This window comes from Carcharhinus amblyrhynchos, chromosome 21, assembly GCF_965287045.1.
Source record: "Carcharhinus amblyrhynchos chromosome 21, sCarAmb.v2.hapA, whole genome shotgun sequence".
NCBI classification, from domain to species: domain Eukaryota; kingdom Metazoa; phylum Chordata; class Chondrichthyes; order Carcharhiniformes; family Carcharhinidae; genus Carcharhinus; species Carcharhinus amblyrhynchos.
The window spans coordinates 30,109,160-30,134,171 of NC_137344.1; the positions used below are offsets into that span (position 1 = coordinate 30,109,160).

Below are 25,012 nucleotides of genomic sequence, written 5' to 3' on the forward strand. Positions count from 1 at the left end.
GGGGAAAAAAAGCCAGATGTGCCTGATGTCACCGAACTTTCCCTTCGAGTCACAGGAGCACATTCAAACGATGCCAAGTACAGCATTTTTAAAAAAACTATTTAAGTAAGGGTGTTTTTTTTTGCGAATTAAATTTGGTATCAGTTTTAAGTCCAGCAAGGGGAGTTTATTTTTAAACACAGCGAAGGAACTGTTTCAAACACTAGATGGAGTGCAAACTCAATTTAGCCAAACTGTGGGATGGGAGAAAGTAGTGTAGAAGAGACCTCACATGAGATTTGGGGTGATTTGATACACTGACACGGGTTGAGAATTTAACAGAGTAGGAATAAATTAATCATTCTCAGGTTGAAGGCTGTAACTAATGGGGTAGGGGGAGGGATGGTGAACAGAAAGGATCAGCACTTCAGTCCCAACTAGCACGCAAGAAACAATACTTTTCACTATATATTAATACATTCATGGAGTGATCGCCTCGTGGTATTTATTGCTAAACTATTAATCCAGAAACTCAGTTAATGTTCTGGGGACCCAGGTTTGAATCCTGGTGGAATTTGAATTCAATTAAAAAAAATCTGGAATTAAGATTATACTGATGGTCATGAAACCATTGCTTCACTTATGTCCCTTAGGGAAGGAAATCTGCCATGCTTACCCGGCCTGGCCTACATGTGATTCCAGAGCCACAACAATGCAGTTGACGCTCCACTGCTCTCTAAGGGCAAGTAGGGATGGGCAATAAATGTTGTGATGTGGAGATGCCGGCGTTGGACTGGGGTAAACACAGTAAAAAGTCTGACAACACCTTGAACATCTCGCCAGGGCCATCCCCACACCCCCCACTTCTTGCCTTCAGATAACCATGCAACCTCAAACAGACCATTGTTTGCAGCTAACCACCCAGCCTTCAGGGGAACAGTGACCACAATACCACACAACCCTGCCACAGCAACCTCTGCAAGACATGCCGGATCATCGACATGGATGACATCATCACACGTGAGAATACCATCCACCAGGTACACAGTAAATACTCTTGCAACTCGGCCAATGTTGTCTACCTGATATGTTGCAAGAAGGGATGTCCCGAAGCATGGTATGTTGGGGAGACCATGCAGACGCTACGACAATGGATGAATGAACATTGCTTGACAATCACCGGGCAAAACTGCTCCCTTCCTGTTGGCGAACACTTCAGTGGTCACGGGCATTCAGCCTCTGACCTTCAGGTAAGCATTCTCCAAGGCGGCCTTCACGACACACGACAGCGCAGAGTCGCTGAGCAGAGACTGATAGCCAAGTTCCGCACACGTGAGGACGGTCTCAACAGGGATCTTGGGTTCATGTCGCACTATCTGTAACCCCTGTGACTTGCCTGGGTTTGCAAAACCTCACTCACTGTGCTGTCTGGAGACAATACACATCTCTTTAACCTGTGATCAGTGCTCCTTCCACTCACATTGTCAGCCACTTTAGGACTTGAACAGCAGGTTAGGTGTAAAGATACGCATTCTAATCAGTAATCTGTAAACTGTCTGTGCTTTATATGCTCTGTCTGAGGCCAGAATGCTTCATTCATCTGAAGAAGAGTTTAACCTCGAAAGCTTGTGAGTTTACTATCAAATAAATTGGTTGGACTTAAACCTGGTGTTGTCAGACTTTTTACAATAAATGTTGGCCAGTCAACACTACTCATGTCCCATGAATGAATAAAAAAAAGACAACAATAAATCAAATCAAATCCAGAATCTATATTAATGATTTGGATCTGGGGGATTACATTTAACTTTTCAAATTATTTTAGATGATACAAAAGTGTGAGTTTTGAGGAGATGCTTCAAGAACATTTGGAGACACTAAGAGGAGAGAGCAAACATTTGGCATGTGGAATACATGTGGAAGTGTGTGAGGTTATCCACTTTGGTAGGAAAAATAGAAATAACAGAAATATTTCTTAAATGCTGAGTGATTGGGAAGTGTCGATGTCCAATGGGACCTGGGATCGTTGTTCATAAGTCACTGAAAACTAGCATGCAGGCAAAGCAAACAATTAGGAAGGACTTTTTTTTCTTCATTCGTGGGACATGGCATCGCTGATTGGCTAGCATTTATTGCCAATCCCTAGTTGCCCTTAAGAAGGTCATGGCAAGTTGCCTTCTTGAAACGCTGCAGTGCATGAGCTGTGGGTTGACCCAGAATGCTATTCTGGAGGGAACTCCTGGATTTTGACCCAGCGGCTGCAAAGGAACGGTGATATATTTCCAGGAGGATTTGAGTAACAGCAATGATGTCTTGTTGCAATTATATAGAGCCTTGGTGAGACTACACCTGGAGTAGGGGGTGTAATTTTGCTCTTCTTACCTAAGGAAAGATATATTTGCCACAAAGTGAGTGCAACAAAGATTCACCAGACTGATTGTTGGGATAATGAAATTGTTCCACAGAGATTAAATAGACTGGGCTTTTATTCTCAGGAATTTAGAAGAATGAGAGGCGATCTCATTGAAAACATATAAAATAGCACTTTAAAGGGTAGATGCAGAAGGATGTTGCCAATGGCTGGTGTTTCAAGAACCAGGGCTCTTAACTGAAACAAAAGAAACTTCAACAATAGCTAGTGAAGGCAACAGTATCAAAGTTAATAGGGAACCATCCACAAGGCACAATGCAGGCCATCGCAGACTCAGTGACAACAAGTTGCTCTCATCAGGATCAGACTTAGAAAAACTCCCAATGTTGAATAGTCTTTTGGCATTCAGAGTCAAAACTGACATAGGTGTAAAAGAATGTATTGATAAGTTATCAGAAATGGATGAACACCAACAAACCTGGCAATAGCAAAGATTCCAAAACTAGAAAATGCTGGAAAATCTCAGCAGGTTTAACAGTATCTGTGGAGAGACAACAGATGATGCTTCATCAGAGCTCTAATGAAAGGTCATCCAGACTCAAAACGTTAGCTCTGTTCTCTCTCCACAGATGCTGCCAGACTTGCTGAGATTTTCCAGCATTCACTATTTTTTGTTTCAGATTCCAACATCCACAGTATTTTGCTTTTAGGAAAGATTCAATATTTCCTGAAAAGGAAAGCAAAGGATATATTAAAAAGGAAGCTAGTAACAAAACAATAAGTGACGTTGTCATGAAAAATAATCCAAAAGTTTGTACTATGAGAATGCATATTTACATTAGAATTCTTAGTAGAGTAGATATATATAATTCATCCCCTTCTCAGGTCCACCTTGAAAGTACCAATGGTTGGAAATGTTGGATTTGTTGTTTACATCTTTCTTGTCATGGTATAAATGCTTTGAAATTACTGGCACCCAGCATAACATAAATGTAGGCAAGGACTGGCTGGGCTAAGTGGCCGGTTTGTGTGTCACTTACTTTAAATAATCCTACACAAGATCCAGTACCAGATTGGCCTGTTGTATAGACAAAGGGAAGTGTGCTAAATTATCTCTCAGTTAAGAATTATTACTTGTAATACTCATTGGGCCTCAGGATACAATGATAACTGTTTTAGCTTACAATAGACTGCAACTGATTCACTGAACTTCATCATGAGTTATTCCTGGGACCATCAAATGTGGTACATATTGGAACCAAATCTGGGCTGAAACTCCTCCGTTAGCGATTTCATAGTACAGAACTTGAGTATTTGCTGAAAAAAGAAACAAACTGCTGAAGCTTTTTATTTTGTGGTCATTAGGACAGTTCAAAGAATGATTTACACTACACAGAAGCGAATTCTGATATATGGAGTCAAATTGTGAATTTGAACAAAAGCTTGGCAGTTAACTGTTCCTTGGTGCATTTTCCATGGTAGTGCCTCTAACAATTAGAGTCCATAGATTATGAATGTTGCTAGCAAGGCCCATCCCAAATTCCCCCAAGAAGGTGATGTTACTACTTCTTGAATCACTGAGGTTCATCTAATGTGGGTACACTTCCAGAATTTTGACCCAGCAATAGCGAATGACTGCCAACATAATTCCAAGTTAGAATGTTGTGGGCTTGGAGGGGAACTTGCACAAAGTGAGGGGAACTTCCCTGCCACTGCTACGCTTGCACTTCTCAGTTGCTGATTGCTGGTTTGGACTGTGCAGCCAACAGAGGCTTGGTGAGTTGCTGCAGTACAATTTGTGTATTGTGCCGTTGTGTGTCAGTAGTGGATGGGGTGCCAATCAAGCAGGCTGCTTTGGCTAATCCAAAAGACTGAAGTAGTAACCCAAAAACCATGAGTTTCAAATCCCATCACCACTTTGTGTGAATTTGAATTCAGTTAAAAAGTAAGCTAGTGCCATAACATGAGCATGACATTTTTAGACCATTGGACAAATCCAGCTGATTCATTTGTGTTGCTTGGCATAAACAGGTAGTCCGCCTTTAGCCAGTGCTGGTTTATATGTGACTCCAATCCCACACTATTTTGGCTCACTCTAAACTGCCCTAGCATACCAATCAGGTGTGTCAAACTATATTGGAGAAGAGTTCATCTTAGAATCACCTGAAAATAATTTGTGTCAAATAAATGGAAACAGTGGAGTGAGTCATCCACTGTGACAAGTGCTTGTAGATACACTGTATAAAAAAGTAGACGGCATTGGGATATCTTTGAACTTGTATAATGTCTGAAATGATACTTGAAACTTGTATATCTGACGTGCCAAGTGTACATTACAAGATGTAAATTTTAAACTTTAGAATCAGCTTTGATTTGACACATATTCTCTCTTTAAAGGGTTTTGGTTTGAAAAAGACGAATGATACGGATCACCTTTAATTACATTACAGCACAGTATACACCAAAGTGTTATTTTACTGTAAAAGTCAATGTCAATATAGAAAGTGACTTTGCAAGTTGGTGTCCCCTAGGTAGTATTCAATTTTCCTATTGAAAATTTTTTTTCTCTGTCCCTCCCCCATTTGCCTTTCCCCTATACCAAATACCATGGAGAGATTTGTAATGAAGCTACTGCCTGCTCGCAGTAAGATAGATCAATATGGAGTGCAGGATCAGAGGGTTGCTGTTATCATTTGCAAGTGACTGTTTAACTCAGCCATTGCACAAAGAATTTGTGAATCTGACCAATCACAGGGAGTGGACAAATTGCTGACTTACATTCGTCAGTGATAGTGTTCCCGTGCCTTCCCCATTCTCAGTTTTTCAAGCTTTCTGCTTCCAAAGATTCCATCAAAAAAGAAACTCAAATGTTTTTGAATCATTACACCACTTTCTTGATGTGAAACTGAAGTTAATCCTCAAAGGCCCTTCCCTGCTTCATGTTCTAGGAAGTACTATGTATCAGATATCGGATTGGTTCAACATTGATAGTCATGACAGGAATTGAAAGCATTAATTACCCAAAGTTTGTGAACGTTGAACTCCAATAGATACTTTCATACTTACAATTAGCGTTCTTTTAATATAAATGAACTTCAGTTAATTTTCATAGAATCCCTATAGTGTGGAAAGAATCCTGCCAGCCCATTGAGTTTGTACCAACAAGAATCTAGGAACACTAAACACCCTAGGCCCTATCTCCATAACCCCACATATTTATGCTGCTAATCTCCCTGACACTAAAGGCAATTTACCATGGCCAATCCACCTAACCTGCACATTTTTGGAGTGTAGGAGGAAACCAGAACACCTTGGAAGAACCCCACACAGGCACAGGGAGAACATGTAAATTCTTCACAGTTACAGAAGTTTGGAATTGAACCCAGCACTGTGAAGCAGCAAGGCTAATCATTGTGCCACCATGCCAGTCTTTCGATGTTGACATTGAATGTTACAGTAGAACAATACTTTGATGTATATGCTGCATTATAATGTAATTAAAGACGATCCATGTTGTGGGAAAATCACCACTCAGAGTCAGATTTAAAGATTCAACATGCAGTTTATTGGACAAAGTTTTGGGAGAAGTGCTGGGCTCTCCGCAGTGCTCGCAGTCACCTTCTCAATTTTAAAATGGCGGCTGAGCTTTTATACATTTTCAAATAGTGGACGTATGGACATTAGCTTTTAGCGCATCGTTATACATTTATGCCCTTCTTTCAGCGACTGATCTTGTTAACAAAACTCATTGTTTTGGTTCTACCTTATCTCAAACTAAGGTGATCATCTGGGCCTCAAAATCTGATTTATTTCCTGTAGTAATTCGACACTAACAGGATTTAACTCATTGTGCGATGTCTGTGCCTAGATCAGCACATCTTAATGTCTTTTCATGGAGTCCATTTTGTGCCAGGTAACCATCTTGTTTCTTTTAATTTTAGGTTTACTCCAACAATCCATTTTGTTTACCTTTTTATGACTCAAAGCCTTTGAAGAGGAAATATGTACTAAGTACAGTTGGCTGCAATACAGAACATAAATGTCAGCATATTTCAGAGCCATCCCTGAACTGTCTCAAATAAAGAAAAAGTTTTCCTGTTGTAATGAACACTCGAGGTGTGGTTCCTATCTATCTGCACACAGTTGAGTCATTCAGGTGAGCAGGAGGAGCTAAGGCTCCTTTACCGGTAAACCATTCACTGACTATTTTCCAAGAATAATTCTAATTGCATTCCAATCAGAAAATCTGTCATTAACCTTCACAATGAATGAAAATAATCTGTTCATTCAGGGATTGGAAACTCTGGCTGTCCAAGTTTGTAAAGCAACATAAGCAACCCAAGAAAATTGGATGTCCCTGCTCCTGCCTTGCTGTAATCAATTTCTCAGAAATGTTGCTGAAAGATACCATTGCCACAGATAAAAAGAGATTTCAGTCATGATGAGTGAGATATGGAATTAGCAGAAGGGGCAGGGGGAGAGAGGAGTGGGAGAGGGGGATGGGTGAGGGGAGATGGGCAGCAGGCAAGGAATTCAGGATTTGTCTATCAAACTTTTAACAGTAGTCAGGACCATATATAAATAAAGAGATCAGGGATTCATGGCAAAAATAAAATGGTTAATGGAAAATTTTCATTTGCACAGGGATTGATTAAAGCAGAGCAGTGGTAAAGGGAATTATAATCTCTAGAATGCACTGGGACAGTTTTGTTGAATAATGGAGTGACATCTCCTGGATTGGGACTTCACCCAGTTGCCAAGACTTTTCATGCATGCTTTAGCTTTGCTCATGTAATTTCTTGAAAAAGTGAGCTGCTATTATTCCCCAGGAGAGGGTTTTCAAAACTTGTCCAAAGCAGCTGTTTCGTGGCCTCCAGCATTTAAAACTGAGTTTGGCCAAAACCTGAGAACATTTTATTGTTTTGTGAGTTCTGAATTTCGTTTAGTTTTGAGAGATGTTCATGTTGAACTATTTCAGGACAGTTTCAAGGAATCCTATTACAGCCAATAGCCTATAACCTCACCTTGAGTCATGCCAAGAATGCAGCAACTCCATTTGTAAGCCCAGTGGTATTTCCTCATGACCAAGTCACTTATCTGTCCAATAAGGCAGGGAAACCTAAAGCAGAGAAGTGGCAGATAGGGATTTAACAGATACGAGAAAATGTGATTGAAGCGCACAAGAGTATATGATCAAGTGTCAGATCAAGCCCAAGATGAGGTGCAATGCCTTATCTTGTCAGCTTGGATCTTGTATGTCTCTTTTGTGGGGCCATGAATTGGACTCAGTTTGTATTTTGTTTTTGGAGCAGGCAAGGAGATGGATTTGGGTTTGCCCGGTCCACTCTGAGCATTGGTTTTGTAACTTTAAGAACACAGTAAATTTTTTTTTTTAAAATGTGCCATTTATTTGGGTTTGGGCAGAGGACTGGAATAATATATTTGGTAGTTCAATAAGCTGGAAATGTCAATATTACCACAAATCTTTGCTCTTAACCTTTTTCCCTGTCATAGACCACTATGCAATTCTATCTTCCCCTTCCTTTTAGGGTGGCATTGTGGCACATTGGTTAGCATTGCTGCTTCACAACGCCAAGGACCTGCATTTGATTCCCAGCTTGGGTCACTGTCTGTGCGAAGTTTGCATGTTCTCCCAGTGTCTGTGTGCGTTTTGTCCGTGCGTTCCAGATTCCTCCCACAGTCTGAAAGATGTGCTGGTTAGGTGCACTAGCTAGGCTAAGTTCTCCCTCAGTATATCTGAACAGCTGCAGAAGTGTGGTGACTAGGGGATTTACACAATGATTTCATTGCAGTTTTAACGTAAGCCTATTTGTGACTCTAATAAATAAACTTAAATTTTTATTTCCTCATCACTCACATTTAAGCAGGAATTACATAAGAACATAAGAACATAAGAAATAGGAGCAGGAGTAGGCCATCTGGCCCTTCGAGTCTGCCCCGCCATTCAATAAGATCATGGCTGATCTGTCGTGGCTCAGTTCCACATTCTCGCCCTCTCCCCATAACCCTTAATCCCCTCTCTTATCAAAAACCCATCAACCCGCTTCTTAAAAATATTTAGCGAGGTAGCCTCCACCACTTCAACGGGCAGAGAATTCCAGAGATTCACCACCCTTTGAGTGAAGAAGTTCTTCCTCAACTCCGTTCTAAACTGCCCCCCCTTTATCTTGAGGCTGTGCCCCCTAGTCCTACTGTCCTTTCTGAGCGGGAAGAGTCTCTCCACCTCTATCCTATCCATCCCATTCATCATCTTATACATCTCAGTGAGATCTCCCCGCATTCTTCTAAACTCTAATGAGTACAAGCCTAGTTTATTCAGCCTCTCCTCATAGCTCAACCCCCTCAACTCCGGCATCAGCCTAGTAAACCTCCTCTGCACTCCCTCTAAGGCCAAAATATCCTTGCGTAAGTACGGCGCCCAAAACTGCACACAGTACTCCAGCTGCGGCCTCACCAATGCCCTATACAGCCGCAGCAAGACCTCCCTACTTTTATATTCAATCCCCCTCGCTATGAAGGCCAGCATCCCATTCGCCTTCCTGACCACCTGCTGCACCTGCAAGCTGGGTTTTTGCGACTCATGCACAAGGACCCCGAGGTCCCTCTGCACCGTCGCCTGCTGCAGTTTTTCTCCACGTAAGTAATAATCCTTCCTACCATTATTCCTACCAACGTGGGCCACCTCACACTTGCCAACATTAAATTCCATTTGCCATTTCCTGGCCCATTCGCCCAGCCTATCTAGATCCTTCTGCAGACTCTCCACACCCTCCGCACAATTTGCCTTTCCACCAATTTTGGTGTCATCAGCAAATTTCGACACCATACACTCGGTTCCCTCCTCCAGATCATCTATATAAATGGTAAATAGCTGTGGCCCAGCACCAACCCCTGAGGCACTTCACCAATCACCAACCGCCAATCCGAATAGCACCCATTGACCTCCACTCTCTGCCTCCTATTTGACAACCAGTCCTCTATCCACGCTAACACCCTACCCCCAACTCCATGTCCCCTGACCTTCTGCAATAACCTCTTGTGAGGTACCTTGTCAAACGCCTTCTGAAAATCAAGAAAGACCACATCCACCGGCTCTCCTCTATCCACCGCCCTAGACACATCCTCATAGAACTCAAGTAAATTCGTCAGACACAACTTCCCCGTAACAAAACCGTGCTGCGTCTGCTCTATCAAGCAATTCCCCTCAAGATGTCTCACTATTTCCTCCTTGATGACGGATTCTAACATTTTACCTACAACAGACGTTAAACTAACCGGCCTATAATTCCCCGCCTTTTGCCTGGCACCCTTCTTAAACAACTCTATGTTCAAAGAAAGATCTACATTGAAATAACAGTTTCCATGACCCCTGGATTTTTCTAAAATGCCTTATGACCAATAAAATCCCTATGAAGTGTAGTCACTGTCCCAATGCTAAAACACAGTAAGAAGTATGACAACACCAGGTTTAAGTCCAACCGATTTATTTGATAGTAAGCTCACAAGCTTTCGAGCTTTACCTCTTACTCAGACTTCATACTGTGCTTACCCCAGTCCAATGCCGGCATCTCCACACCAATGCTAAAACACAGCTGATAACTTTGTACACAGCAAACTCTCACAAACAGCAGTGTGATAATGGCCAGTGAATCTGTTTTAGTGATTTGGATTGGCAGATAAATATGGATCAGGACCTTGGATAATTCCCCTTCTTTGAAATAGTACCGCGGGATCATCAGAGTAAGCAAATGTGCCATGGTTTAAGAAATAGCAAGGGAGAGGTGGAACATATTGGATCTGTATCTTTGGAGTTTAGAAGAATGGATGGTGTTAGAGAGCAGATCAGAAACCCCATATTATAAAGTTAGCCTAGATCCCTGTCTTTTTTTGATTTTGGCATTAGTGCCAGGATACAGTGTTTCGCTCCAGGTGTGATTCTACTAATTCACTAGGAAACTTTTATTTTTTAAAAAAACTTTTTTTTAACAATACAGTTAAAATATACCAAAATTAATTTGAATAACTTTTACCAGCGGAAATACTTAAACATAACAAGGTATAATTCTTAAACTGCTAGTGATTTCCACAGTTCCAATTTAAGCACTGTGCCCATAGACATACAGCCTTCTTTGGAATCAGTTAGCACAAATCTAGCATGGATCCCAGATTTCCAGCCTTTTAATCCCTTTGGACAGAGATACGGAAAGACATCTGTCTTCTGACTCCCATGTTCACATAGGTTTTTAAATGCCTTAAGTGTTTTTTAAAGGGTTAGTTAGGTTGGGGAATATTGTAAGGTGGTTTGGGTGGTGAGTTGGTTAGGTACTTGGCTGATTTATGAGGGTGGGTATTCAGGACATGTGGTTGGGTAGTTGGGGGGCTGGGGAATGAAGTTGTGTGGTTGGGTGTGGGTGGGGGATAGACAGGTTGGGGAACTGGATAATTGCAGGGTGAGTAGTCAGGGGTGAGTAATCAGCAGGAGGCGGAGGCAGTTTGGATGGGTGCTGGGCTTTGTAGGGGCCATGGAGTGCGGTGGGTGCTGTCAGGGCAATGGGATGGGCTTTGCTGTTAATCATTGACTTGTGCCAGAAACAGCAGAACAATACTTTGTGTAATTATCTGGGTAGGCATTGTACAGCCAGCCCACTGAGCTCAGTGTCTGAGATATTCTCAGGGGACCTGGGAAACACAGATCTGTCCATCAGGAATATTAGCTTCCCAGGCAATACCATGCATGTTTGGTCTTCTGAAGGGTCTCAGTGCACAACAGAGACGACTGTGTCAACATTGGCCATTGTTGGTTTCAGGAAGATCCAGGCTATTATTTCTCCTCATGAGGGAATCTAGAATTTCAAGTAAGTTATTGCCCAGTTAAGATTTAGACGGGAGGATGGGAATTTATTTTCTCAGAAAGCTGTTAACTTTGTAATACTCTTAACCCACAGAGTGCTAGGACTGGGTCAATGAATATATTCAAGCCTGAGTTGGACAGATCTTTGAGCTACAAGGGAGTCAAAGGACAGTTAGACAAGTGGCGTTGGGGCCACAATCAGATGACTGGAACTTGCTGCCTGCAATGGTGAGGGGAATGTTGAAGTGGAATCAATCAGAGGTGTAGACAAGGTGTTGGATGGGCACTTGGAGGAAATAAATGCGGGGCAGTTGGGAATCAGCAAGGGAGTGAGGCTGACTGGATTGCTCTGCAGTGAGCTCGCGTGAACTTGATGGATTGAACGGCCTCCAACTGTGAAACTGACTGTCGAGTTTTGGGAGAATGAGTGAACCATTCAGTAGTCAAGCACAGCAGCATAAGACCTGGCAATCTCCTCCAGAAGTGTAGAGAATAAATCCAATTCGACACACAAACTGCCATTTAAATCAAAGCAACATGAACAGGCTGCACCTCAATGGATTTGGATAAGTGCACAATCCTGTGGTCCAGTCTGTAACCAAGGAATCCTAGCAATCATGGGGAAGGGAATGGTGCTGAGGTGAGTAGCCCAGAGTGGCAGCAGTCAGAGAACATCCATTTGGTCTGGAAGAGCATTCCTGCCCTACAAACATTATTCCATTAAATCTGCTCTTTTCACTCCTTCTTAGCTATACTGGGAGTAAAAAATGTACACACCATCTGCTCCATCAAGAATCTCAATGTCTTATCCATACCATTACTCCCAAATTCATATACTAAAGGTCCATAATCAAGAAAAAGAGAACCATGTTCATTACGCTTCAGAATCTTTATACATTGATACAAACTGGTGATAAAGGAAAAATAGGTAATTTATACTATTCAAAATGTATTTACAAATGATATTCACTCTAAAATAAGGAGAGGATATCAAGCATCTCAAATTTTACAAAAAAAATATTCATTTCCTATTCATTTCATTGTTCCATCAAATAGTCAGAATACAAATCAACATGTTGAAGAATTATACATTCCATTTTAAATTAAAACCATTTACATGTGTAAATCTAATTGTGGAAATAATTTCGTGCAGAGAGAAATTCTCTCCCACTTCAGTTTTCTGACCTAGTTGTTTGCAGTATTTGCTCTCCTACTGAGTAAAAATTAGACTCACATCAACTCTATCACAATATTTCAGCAATCAATTTGCAGGAAGAATGTTCTCAAAGTCAGAATGAGTCTCTAAGGTCTTCTCCTTTTACAGAGTGCTGTGGCGTCACAAATGAATCCATTTATTAACCCAGCTTTAAATTAGGGGCATTCCTTGAAAAAGAACCAAGATTGAGGGCCAAGCTTTCCATAGTTTGTGGCATTCTCATGTTTTATGGATCAAATGGTTTGTTGACGGTGTTAGTATCCAACCAACATGCGGGCATTGGTTCTCTATATACAAAAGCAAATAGTGAAGACTCTAGCACAGTGACAGAGGCTGAATTACCATCTTGATCAATCACTAAAAATAGTTGGAGATTCCAGGTGGTCACTGGAAAGGAAAGTGACAGTGCTTGAAATAATTTGTATGATGTGCATTCACCTTCCGCCATCCGCATGATACAAAAGGACATGGCTGGGATGTATGCTTGAAGCATTGTATCACAAAATTATTCTTGAAGTAGTCCATGATATCAATGCACTCATCACAAGTAGAAATTATTTGCTGCAGTCGTTAATAACTATCAACATCCTGGACACTTTGCATCTGTTAAAATGAAACGAAGGAAATGATGAAACCAGTGACAGGAAGCCTTCGAAAAAAAGTTCAGATATTTGAAATCGCACCTACCATTGGCATTCTCGACTCTCTTCGAACCACTGAAAGTAAAACAGAAGAGAAACAATTAATTCATTATTTTTAGTGCATAAAATTTGAATTTACATCTCCAGCTATACGATACTGTAGTCTCTTTTTTCTTGAGGTTCCAAAACTCCTAATCATATGAAATATAGCAATCTCTGTACAATTGTGATGATTTTATCATTTATAAACAATGCTCATATTTTGACGAATTAACACTTGAAGTATTTCTCTAATTCAATTGTCCAATGATTTATAAAAATGATCTGATAAGAAAGGGGATCCAAAATAAATGCAATCACCTATCTGCCTTACAATTTTCCTTCTTCCAACTTGACTCAGTGATTATGTGGTAGTCATGTTAACAAACTATTCAACAAGTTGTTCTAGTAATCCCCAGGACATATGTTCAAATCCCATTATCACAGCAAAAGAATATGAATTCCATTTTTTTTAAAAGGAACATTGGTATTTATAACCCTCACAGCTTCAGGGACTGCATTCAATTATTGGCTTGGGTCACTGCCTATATGGAGTTTGCATGTTCTCCCCGTGACTGCATGGGTTTCCTCCAGATGCTCTGGTTTTCTCCAAAAGACACTGATTCGGTGTACTGGCCATGCTAAATTCTCCCTCAGCGTACCCAAACAGGTGCCGGAGTGTGGCGACCAGGGGATTTTCATAGTAACTTCATTGCAATGCTAATGTAAGCCTTCTTGTGACACTAATAAATAAACTTTAAATTTTTAGAAGGTGACCATGAATCTTTGGTCAATATTTGACCATGTTGTAAAAACAAAAAGGTTTACTAATCTTTTTTTCGTAAAGGAAACCTACAGTTCTTACCCTGTCTGATATGTGTCTCACTTCTTACACCAATGTGGTTGATTCTTAACTGACCCCTGAATTAGACCAGCAGGCCAGCCAGTTATAAAAGGCTACAAAGAAAAATGTATTTTCAGGCCAATAAATGTCAATCACAACTAAAGGATGATTTTTTAAAAAGTTGTAGTTTCTACATAGAGACTGTTTCCTTTTCTCCCCTATCTGAGTGGCTTCTCCCTGTACTAAACACTACAGCTTGGAACTTGTGATTTGAAATGCCACAGATGACTCATTCCTGCAGCTAACTCTTCCAATTCTGTTTGATATTTGGATGCATTTTAACAGAAGTTGCTCCAGAGCTATTCAATGTGAGTCATCTGGAGTTTTTCTACATTCTCTAGCTAGAAGCTGAGTAACAGGCTCATTATGGTGGTGCGCTAATCAGCCACCTTTTCACCTAATCAATTTAACCAACTAGAATGTAAGGAAGCAAGAAGACTCAAATCAAGTACGGAAAATCCAGAACCATAGAACCATAGAACACTACAGCACAGAAACAGGCTCTTTGGTTCTTCTTGGCTGTGCCAAACCACTTTTCCTGCCTCGTCCCACTGACCTGCACCTGGACCATATCCCTCCACACCCCTCTCATCCATCTACCTTTCCAAGTTTCTCTTAAATGTTAAAAGTGAGCCCACATTCACCACTTCAACTGGCAGCTCATTCCACACTCTCACCACTCTCTTTGTGAAGAAGGCCCCCCTAATATTCCCTTTAAACTTTTCCCCCTTAACCCATGTCCTCTAGTTTTTTTTTGTCCCCCAGCCTCAGTGGAAAAAGCCCGCTTGCATTCACTCTATTTATACTCGTCATAACTTTATACACCTCTATCAAACCTCCCCTCATTCTTCTATGCTCCAGGGAATAAAGTCCTAATCTTTTCAACCTTTTCTGTAACTCAGTTTCTGTAACATCCTTGTTAACCTTCTCTGTACTCTTTCAACCTTATTAATATCTTTCCCATAATTAGGTGACCAAAACTGCACAGAGCGTTAAAGTTTTTTCTATTTCTTAAGCATATGTTTGGTGAATGTTTTCATCCTCAGTCAGGTACTGGACAAGCAATGATTCAGCTAAAAACCTAATAAGCACACAACTCTGGGAAGTGAATAAGAATACCAGGCAGAAGCTGAAGCCATTGAGTGTGTTTCAGATTCCACCCTCCCTTTCTTGGCCAGATAATTTGTTTAAACAGAATTATCAGGTTTCTGGATTCTGGGCTGTATTCAAAAAAAAACAAAAGAATCAAGCAAGGGTATTTTTTCAATAAGATAATGTCAGAATTTATGTTTGTTAGAAATCAGAAACTTTTATACAATCATCATACCTGTATATAAATTTCTCCTGAATCGAAAAATTGTCAAGATGATTATTCCAACTGCAAGCGCTCCAACAATGACAAAGACGGCCGTGAGAACCTGAGTCTTTTTTTCTTCACTTTGCCGGTGAGTATTAGGTTCATCCAAGAGGGGAACTGAAAAGTTGGGTGGAAAAATTTAATTAATTGCAATCTCCAGTTTCAACCTTTGCACGTATAATGATGATGATACTAATTATAAAGGGACATAACTTGGAGTTGAACTGCACAGAGGGAAAGTATGGCAGCAGTTTAATAGGAAGCCACAAAACCTTCTCAAGAAAAATGGTTACAGGTGGTAAATTAGATTTTGTGGCATTGCACTCATCTTCAACACAAGAACAAAATCAATTCTTTAAGCAGCTATTTTCTGAGACTGTTTTGGATAAAATCCATGAACTTACTTGGAAAATGCTTCTTAACTTCATATACATGTTCTTCCACGTTCCACACAGCACAAGTGTAATCGCCTTCCAAAGCACTTTCTGCAACTGTGATCGGAAGTGCACTGGTGATCTTGAACAGCCCCTGTGGGGTCTTTACATGATTAGTTGTAGCGTGAGCGGTGAGGTCTGTTTTCTCATAGACAAACCAGTGAATCTCAGAGAGTGGATAACCAGTCGTTTCACAGATGAGGTCCGTCGCTTTCATCCTTCTTGTGACATTGGATGCCAACATCACTTTTGGCAAACTGTATGGAGCTAAAAACAAATTACATTTTTATTAACGTAATAAGAGAGAGGCACAGAATAACATAGGAGCAGTTTCTCCACTTACTCCATCAGCCAGCAATATACAATAACAATAATATGATAGCAGTAGGGATTTAATTTATTTACTTAAGGTGACAGATGTGTAGGGGTGAAAATAATATTTAATGGTTCAAATTTGGGACTTTGATTTGATTTCTGAATGTGTGAATTCCAAACTGTTTAGATTACATAGCAAATATGAATGTGCATCAAATATGATTACCCTATCTTACAATGTGGCCATCCAAATCATCAATACACCCTCCTCTAACTTCAGTGATTAGAAATGTTCCAAAGATATGAACGGTTTTCTAGAAATGCACAATCATGATTTCTTCTCTCAAGATGACTCAGGTTATAACTTACATTTTGCCTATCTCACATGTCAAGATTTTAGATGTGAGAATAAAATAAGAATTCGATGCTAATTAAAGACAACCAGTAGAAGCGAGAATATCAGGGAAAGAATACTATTACCCACCTCTAACCTTCAGTCTGATGGATTTACTGTCATGTCCAGCAAATGTTTCCAAATCGTATGTATAATTCCCTTCATCTGTCAGTTCTGTTTTCTGGATTAACAGTGATACATCATCTGAATCCGGATGAATTATTCTAATTCGATTAGGAGGTTGTTTGGTATCAGCTTCCAAACTGAACACAGGTGTTGTTTTTTTATTGTTTTCAGTTTTACTCAGTTGAATGCGATCATATGTTTTTACTATTGTTGATTTGATTGAGCATGTTAGTTTAGTGTCTTCATTCAATATTCCTGTCACTACATCCTCACAATTTAATTTCACCAAGCCTGAAAAATGAGAATTTCCATTAGTTCACATTGCCTCAGTGATAATCGGTGTTCAATCAACTATAAATGGAGTAATTCTCCAGTACTTACTCTGTGAAAGGGATGCACCTATGCATAAGATGACACGAAGGAAAATTATTGCACGGTGTAAACCCATTACCGGAATTCAGTTCACCTGCTGATATGAAGATAATAGAGAAAAATCACTAAAAATGCAAGGCTGAGTTTGTTTCAGTGGATCATGAAAGCGGCAGACTAAACTTGCTTTGGTGGGCAATGGGATCCAGGCATAAAGCATTTTGCTGGACTATCCAATTAACATCATTTGAGGATAGAGGCCTGATCCTTTCATTCCTTCCCTTCCTTCCTTTGTTCCTTTCTCCCCAGGTCCCCTGTCCCCAGCGCCAATTCGAGAACTGGTAACGCAGCAGTCTAGGCAGTGCCACCAGTAGTAGTGGCTGTCTCTTGAAGGAGGGGGCACTTCAATGCCAAAGAAGCCAGAGATCAGCAAGCCCCAGCAATGGGAGGTAAACATGGTTGTGGGCGGGGAGGGGGTGCTGGATTATCCCGGCAGCACCACTTTGGATGTGTGGGAGGGGCCATTGCCAGTAAGTAGCCTTTACAAAACCCATAGAGCTCCCTTCAACTTTGTAACTGCCTCTCTACAGGAACTGGCTGGTAAAGTCTGGTGATTTCCCCTTACGGCAGCAAGCAACCCCCTCCCTTCAGTGCTGATGAGGTGGGATTGGATCTGTCCACCCACCCACCAAATGGGCACTCACCTTTTAACATCATGATATGAGTTAATGATTCCAATTGAGGTAATTGGATGGGCACTTCAACAAAATAAATTTGCAAGACAATGGCACTTACGAGGTTAGTCTACAGATTGTTGGCTTGGCGGCACAGTGGTTAGCGCTGCTGCTTCACAGCGCCAGGAACCCAGGTTCCATTCCAGCCTCGGGTCAGTGTCTGTGAGGAGTTTGCACGTTCTCCCCATGTCTGCGTGGGTTTCCTTCGTGTGCTCTGGTTTCCTCCCACACACCAACGATGTGCAGGTTAGGTTGATTGGCCATGCCTAAATTGCCCTTTACTGTCAGGGGGATTAGCAGGATAAATATGTGGCGTTCCTGGAATAGGGCTTGGGGAGGCATTGTTGGCCTCCTTCTACACTGTAGTGATTCTATGATTTAGGGCCCTCGGCTGGCAAAATATTTTGCCAGCAGGATGGTGTCAGGCTATTGCCAGTTCTCCTGGTGCTTCCCAACCCTCAGTAATCTAAATCAAATCTGATTTGTGCACCGTAAGGTAGGTTTCGACGGGCATTTAATGGCAGGGTTGAACGACTCAAATTCACAGCAGATGCTGGGGACGTGAGCTTTACACAGATGTCAATGAAACAATTCTTAACTTTCTGAAAGTCAAACTGTACCTTTTGTATCCAACAGTACACAGACGTTCAACTTGTCCAGCACCAAACGGTGGTTCAAACTGACCCAAGAGAAATCACCATACAAAATCCCACACTTGCTGCGAGTGTTTCAGGGATCCGGATACCGCTGGACTCGGAACCGAAAGCTGGGATCTGCGGGGAGAGAGTTGAGGCAGTCGGCTCTCGATCTGCTGACAAATCTGGGAAAGTTACCAACGCCTGTTAGCTGGTGTTGACAACAAACAGCGAACGAAGATTATCTCTGCAGTTCATCTACCGTCTTCCTGTCCGTTTGGAGCTGAACCCAACGAAGAGTTCCCAGATTATTTTTCTCTCTTCCTTGTTTCTTACTTTCTGTTTCAATATGACTGACCAGCAGCAGTTCGGGTTGGCAAATAACGAGTTTCAATCGCCAAAAAAGGGGAACAAATGTATCGGAGCGATGTGCATTCACAGAACTTCCCGCAGCAACACTGCTGTTACTTGGACTTGCAATTGTCAAACGCTTCGTCCTTGGTATCCTTCCTCACAGAGTATTTCAGGAAGTAATTGGAGCAAAGGAGTGTGTGAGATCTAGCATAGGAAACTGAAAGTAGCTAGCAGGGAAAGGCCAGATTTCTTCTCTTAAATTTGCTCGCTTCCAACGTCTGCACGTATTTTCCCCTTGTTACTCTCTCCGGAAGATTAGCTCTGAAATATTGGCTAAGGGAATTCCAAATAATTTATTTTTAGCTTGTTCAATTAGTCCAAGTTTATATTGTCTCACCTCTCGTACAACAAAAAAAACCCCAGTAGAATCTGGAGATAAATAATACCAATTAAGTCCATCTGCACTCTCAGACCTTAACATGGACTTCCTGTTCTTTCCTTCTGCATAAGTATACTTCCTTCCTATAAAATCAGAAGGACACATTCCAAATTATTATTACAGTAAATAGCAATGATTTTCACACTCTCTAAAAGTTTAAAGTTTATTTATTATTGTCACAAATGGGCTTACATTAACACCGCAATGAAGTAACTGTGAAAATCTCCTAGTCACCCCACTCCGCACCTTTTCGGGGACACAGAGAGAACTTAGCATGGCCAATGCACCTAACCAGCACAAATTTTGGATTGTAGGGGGAAACAGGAACACCCAGAGGAAGCCCAAGCAGACACAGGAAGAACATGCAGACTCTGCACAGACAATGATCTAAGTTAGAATCAAACCCAGGTCCCTGGTACTGTGAGGCAGCAATACTAACCATTATGTCATCATGGGTTTACTATCAAATAAACCCACTTTAACCTGATGTTGTGAGACTTCCCACCGTGCTACCAAGAGATCAAAATCTTCTCTAAGGTGCTTCAGTTCAGTAATGACAACATTACAATCATTTCAATATTTTCACAATTCTGTTCAAACTATATACATCTGGCATGTTGCATTCTGATGTGCTGCAATACATTTGCATAGAATTTCAAATTTCAAATTGAATCCATTTCATGGTCCCCATAAGGGAGACAACCAAGATCCAAGTTGACAAGATAAGGCATTGTATTCCGTCTTGGACTTGATCTGACACTTGATTTTTTTTGTACCTCTTGGTACTTTATTCCCAATCAAAAATCCAATTTAGTCCAATCAGAGCCGTCACATGAGAGACAAGGAAGATCCAAGCTGACAAGACAAGATTTGATCAGATAAGATCCAAGCTGACAGGATGAAGCATTACACCCCCTCCCGGCCTGGATCTGAGCTTCATCTTAGCCAAAAGGCCCAGATAGATTTTTTAAAAATTGCTTGAGGTGAAGCCTCTGTTTAACCTCATTGGCCAAGACCTGATATTACACTTTTTAGTTATATCCAATCAAAAGCCAAATCAAAATCTCACCAGTGAGACATTCCAGATCCTAGCTGACAAGACAGGCAAGCCTCCTCCTGTCTTGGGCTTGATCTTCATGATCCAAGCTGATAGGAGCATGCATTGCACCCCCTCCAGTGTTTGGTCTCATTTGCATCTTAGCCAAAAGACCTAGATGTCATTTAAAAAAAACTTGTTTCAAATGAAGCCTTGGTGTAACCTCATTGACTTCTATCAAGCGCAGAACAGCAAAACTACATTTTTTTTGTTATGTCCAATTCAATGCAATCAAAGTCCAAATCAAAATCTCGACAAGTGAGACATTCCAGATCCTAGCTGACAAGAAAAGCTGGCCGCTTGCTGTCTTGGATTTGATCTATTTGATCCAAGCTGGTAGGAACAAGCATTGCACCCGCTCCAAGGCTTGATCTCATTTGCATCTTAGCCAAAGGGCTGAGATGCTGCTTTTAAAAATTGCTTCAAATGAAGTCACAATGTAACCTTATGACTTCAACCAAGTGCAGTATATTGATATTACACTTTTGTTTTGTTTATAAATCGAATTCAGTCCAATCAAGTCCAATTCAGAGTCTCATCAAGTGAGGCATTCCCCATCCAAGCTGACAAGACAGGGCTCTCGCCTCTTGTCTTGGGCTTGATCTACATGATCCAAGCTGGTAGGAAGAGACATTGCAGCTCCTCCAGTGAACAAAGAAAAGAACAAAGAAAATTACAGCACAGGAACAGGCTCTTCGGCCCTCCAAGCCTGCACCAATCATGCTGTCCGACTTAACTAAGACTCTCTACCCTTCTGGGGACCATATCCCTCCATTCCCATCCTATTCATGTAATTGTTAAGACGCCCCTTAAAAGTCACTATTGTATCCGCTTCCACTATCTCTCCCGGCAACCAGTTCCAGGCACCCACTATCTTTGTGTAAAACATCTGCTTCATACATTTCCTTTAAACCTTGCCCTCGCACCTTAAACCTATGCCCTCTAGTAATTGACTCTTTGTGTGGAGTTTGCATGTTCTCCCTGTGCCTGCAAGGTGCTCCACTTTCCTCCCACAGGACAAAGATATTCAGGTTAGGTGGATTGGCCATGTTAACTTGCCCCTTTGTATCCCAAGATGTGTAGGTTAAATGGATTGGCCATAGTACATGTGCGGAGTTACAAGGATAGGGTGATGGAGAGGGTTCTGGGTAGGATACTCTTAGTGAAAAGTCTGACAACACCAGGTTTCAGTCCAACCGATTTATTTGATAGTAAACTCACTAGCTTTCGGGTTAGCCCATTCATCAGGTGAATGGAGAGTTCTGGCCTCAGACAGAGCATATGGATACACCATACACCATCATATTCTCTGTCTGAGGCCAGAACTCTCCATTCACCTGACGAAGGGGCTAACCCGAAAGCGAGTGAGTTTACTATCAAATAAATCGGTTGGACTAAAACCTGGTGTCGCCAGACTTTTTACTGTGTTTACCCCAGTCCAACGCCGGCACATCCACATCATTGGATACTCTTGTCAGAAATTCAATGCAAACTTGAAGGGATGAATGACCTATACTATAGGGATTCTATGATAATAGGTTTAGTAAGGAGGAATGAACGAATTTGACAATAAGAGCACATCTTGCAAACAAGAACCATAATATGGTTGAATTTTTCATTGTGGTTGAAAGGAAGAAGAGTCCCAACCTCACTTACAGCTATTTGAGGATGTCCCTCACCTCCTAAACTTCATGTCTTTACTATCAATGGTGGAAAGCTGATTTCCCAGAAGCTTGAATGAAGAGCCCAGCAGAGTGTTAGCTTTCTTTGAGGTAATACCCTGAGCCTTGTTCTCGTTCCGCTAGGGATCCTACACCCCAAACATGTATTGGTATCCCACACACAAGTTTCACCCACACAGGCCTGCAGCCCATACACACAAACCCGCACGCATACACATATCCCTACACAGACTTGCACCCCACACACATACACGAACCCCCAAACACATACATCCCACACACAGACCTGCACCCCACACACATACACATACCCCTCCAAAACCAACACCGCACATGCACCCACATCTCACATATATACACATAACCACAAACACATACACCCCACATACCCAGAGCTACACCCCATACATATACACATACTGTCCCAAACACCTACACCCCACACATATACACATGCCCACATACACTGCACACACTCACAAACCCACACTCATGCACATACCCCCAAACACCTGCACATCACAAACATACTGAGGGAGAATTTAGCATGACCGAAGATGTGCTGGTTAGGTGCATTGGCCATGCTAAATTCTCGCTTACTGTACCCGAACAGGCACCAGAGTGTGACGACTAAAGGATTTTCACAGTAACTTCTTTGCAGTGTTAATGTGAGCCTACTTGTGATGAATAAATAAACTTTAAAACACTTGTGCCCACAGACACATATACATACCCACACACACCAACACTCCACAAACCTACACATACCCCACACATACCAACATATACACACCTGCACCCACACACATACACAGACCCACCTACACCCGCACCCCACACACATACCCTCACACACAGATACATGCACCCCACACATACCCCATACACCCACATTCCACAATTGTGCAGCCCCCACAAACTCACATTCCACACACATGCACCCTTCATTGGAACCCACACAAACCTGCAACCGCACCCCCCCACACGCTCACACTGCACACATCCAGACCCCACATGCGTGCATTCCCTGCATACTCACACCCACACCGCACCCACTCCACAAAAGCATATACTTGCACAGCATGCACTTTCACATCCTCTGCACACCTGAACAATAGCTCACACACAAACAGCTAGCAGCAGGGCTGCAGTATCAAGCACAATCAATGTGACGTTCCAGGCCTGCACCACCCCCTCCCCCACCCTCCCATCCCTGAACATCTAGATTGCCACTGGGGGTTTGTAAACTCATGTCCCATGGATCACTTTCTGACACTTGGATCAAATTTCATGTTTTGAAGTTTTGGGTGTGTCTTGCCCAATGCCTCTCCTGTCCTCCAAAGTGGTGGGTAGGTCAGGGGCAAAAGCAAAGGTGGCAGGCAGGCCATCCACTGTCTTTTATTATTCATATCTCATATCTTTAAACACACAGGCAGATGGCCATAAAATTCCCCCATCATCCTAAATGACTTTGGTTAGAAAACTGTTGGTGTACCCATCATAATTTTCCAGAAATTTGTTCATTTGCCTGTGGATTGGAAAGTAGTAACTATCATTTCATTTTTCATTTTTTTGGGATGTTATTTATATTCACTACAGTGAAGACAGATGTAAAGATAACCCTTTGGCTCATCCAACAGTTCTTTAATTTCCACAGTTATACTTGTAGAAACAGTGGCAAGTGTGAGGTGGTCCACTTTGGTAGGAATAATGGTAGGAAGGACTATTACTTACGTGGCGAAAAACTGCAGCAGGCGACGGTGCAGAGGGACCTCGGGGTCCTTGTGCATGAGTTGCAAAAACCCAGCTTGCAGGTGCAGCAGGTGGTCAGGAAGGCGAATGGGATGCTGGCCTTCATAGCAAGGGGGATTGAATATAAAAGTAGGGAGGTCTTGCTGCAGCTGTATAGGGCATTGGTGAGGCCGCAGCTGGAGTACTGTGTGCAGTTTTGGGTGCCGCACCTGCGCAAAGATATTTTGGCCTTGGAGGGAGTGCAGAGGAGGTTTACTAGGCTGATACCGGAGTTGAGGGGGTTGAGCTATGAGGAGAGGCTGAATAAACTAGGCTTGTACTCGTTAGAGTTTAGAAGAATGAGGGGAGATCTCATTGAGACTTATAAGATGATGAATGGGATGGATAGGATAGAGGTGGAGAGACTCTTCCCGCTCAAAAAAGACAGTAGGACTAGGGGGCACAGCCTCAAGATAAAGGGGGGGCGGTTTAGAACGGAGTTGAGGAAGAACTTCTTCACTCAAAGGGTGGTGAATCTCTGGAATTCTCTGCCCGTTGAAGTGGTGGAGGCTGCCTCGCTAAATATTTTTAAGACGCGGGTTGATGGGTTTTTGATAAGAGAGGGGATTAAGGGTTATGGGGAGAGGGCGGGAATGTGGAACTGAGCCACGACAGATCAGCCATGATCTTATTGAATGGCGGGGCAGGCTCGAAGGGCTAGATGGCCTACTCCTGCTCCTACTTCTTATGTTCTTATGTTCTTATATTTCTACCTAGCTTTCTCTGATAATCCTCCCTTCTTATTAATCTTTTAGTTATTCTTTGCTGTTCCTGGTATTGTGACCCATTGACTCTCCTACCACTCATCTTTGTGGAATTATACACTTTTGCTTTAAATTTGATAATGGGCAGGTATTCCTCCCCCTCTGTGGCACGTTTTGTGATGGTGGAAGGCAGAATGCTGCTCACTGGCGGCAAGATCATATGGTTCTGCCATTATAAATAGATTATTCCTATTGAATACGCACCTCACCGCTGAGAAATCCATGGTAGATACGCCACCAGCAACTACCTTTACCTTCTTTAGTTGGCCACAGATGATGATGCGTCCTTCTCTTTGGAGTCTTTATTTCTCACTGGAATGTGTCTTTTCTGAAGTACTTTCTTAAATGATTGACATTGCATTTCTACTGACCTTTTTCTTAATTATTTTCTCAGTTCGTTTTTGCCAACTCTGTCATTCTGCCCTAATAATTGCCCTTATAGGTGTTTAAAACACTAGTCTTAGATCAAGTCATCTCCCCCTCAAACTAAATATAAAATA

The 25,012-nt window shown here is 41.9% G+C and overlaps 1 protein-coding gene across 2 annotated transcripts; it reads right to left on the reverse strand.

Moving 5' to 3' along the window:
• Positions 1-12,096: 12,096 nt before the first annotated feature.
• On the reverse strand, positions 12,097-19,046 carry LOC145356313 (uncharacterized). Of its 2 annotated transcripts, none has more exons than XM_080208917.1 (7): positions 18,372-19,046; positions 17,030-17,114; positions 16,613-16,939; positions 15,784-16,080; positions 15,350-15,496; positions 13,126-13,154; positions 12,097-13,041 (listed from the first exon to the last, which is right to left on the reverse strand). In XM_080208917.1, exons 2-7 carry the CDS (start codon positions 17,094-17,096, stop codon positions 13,009-13,011), a joined length of 900 nt encoding a protein of 299 aa, XP_080065043.1. In that variant the 5' UTR covers positions 17,097-17,114; positions 18,372-19,046; the 3' UTR covers positions 12,097-13,008. The 2 variants fall into 2 exon arrangements, with proteins under 2 accessions (XP_080065043.1, XP_080065042.1); XM_080208916.1 differs by having other exon boundaries at positions 17,030-17,117; positions 18,372-19,043.
• Between the last annotated feature and the right edge of the window lie 5,966 nt (positions 19,047-25,012).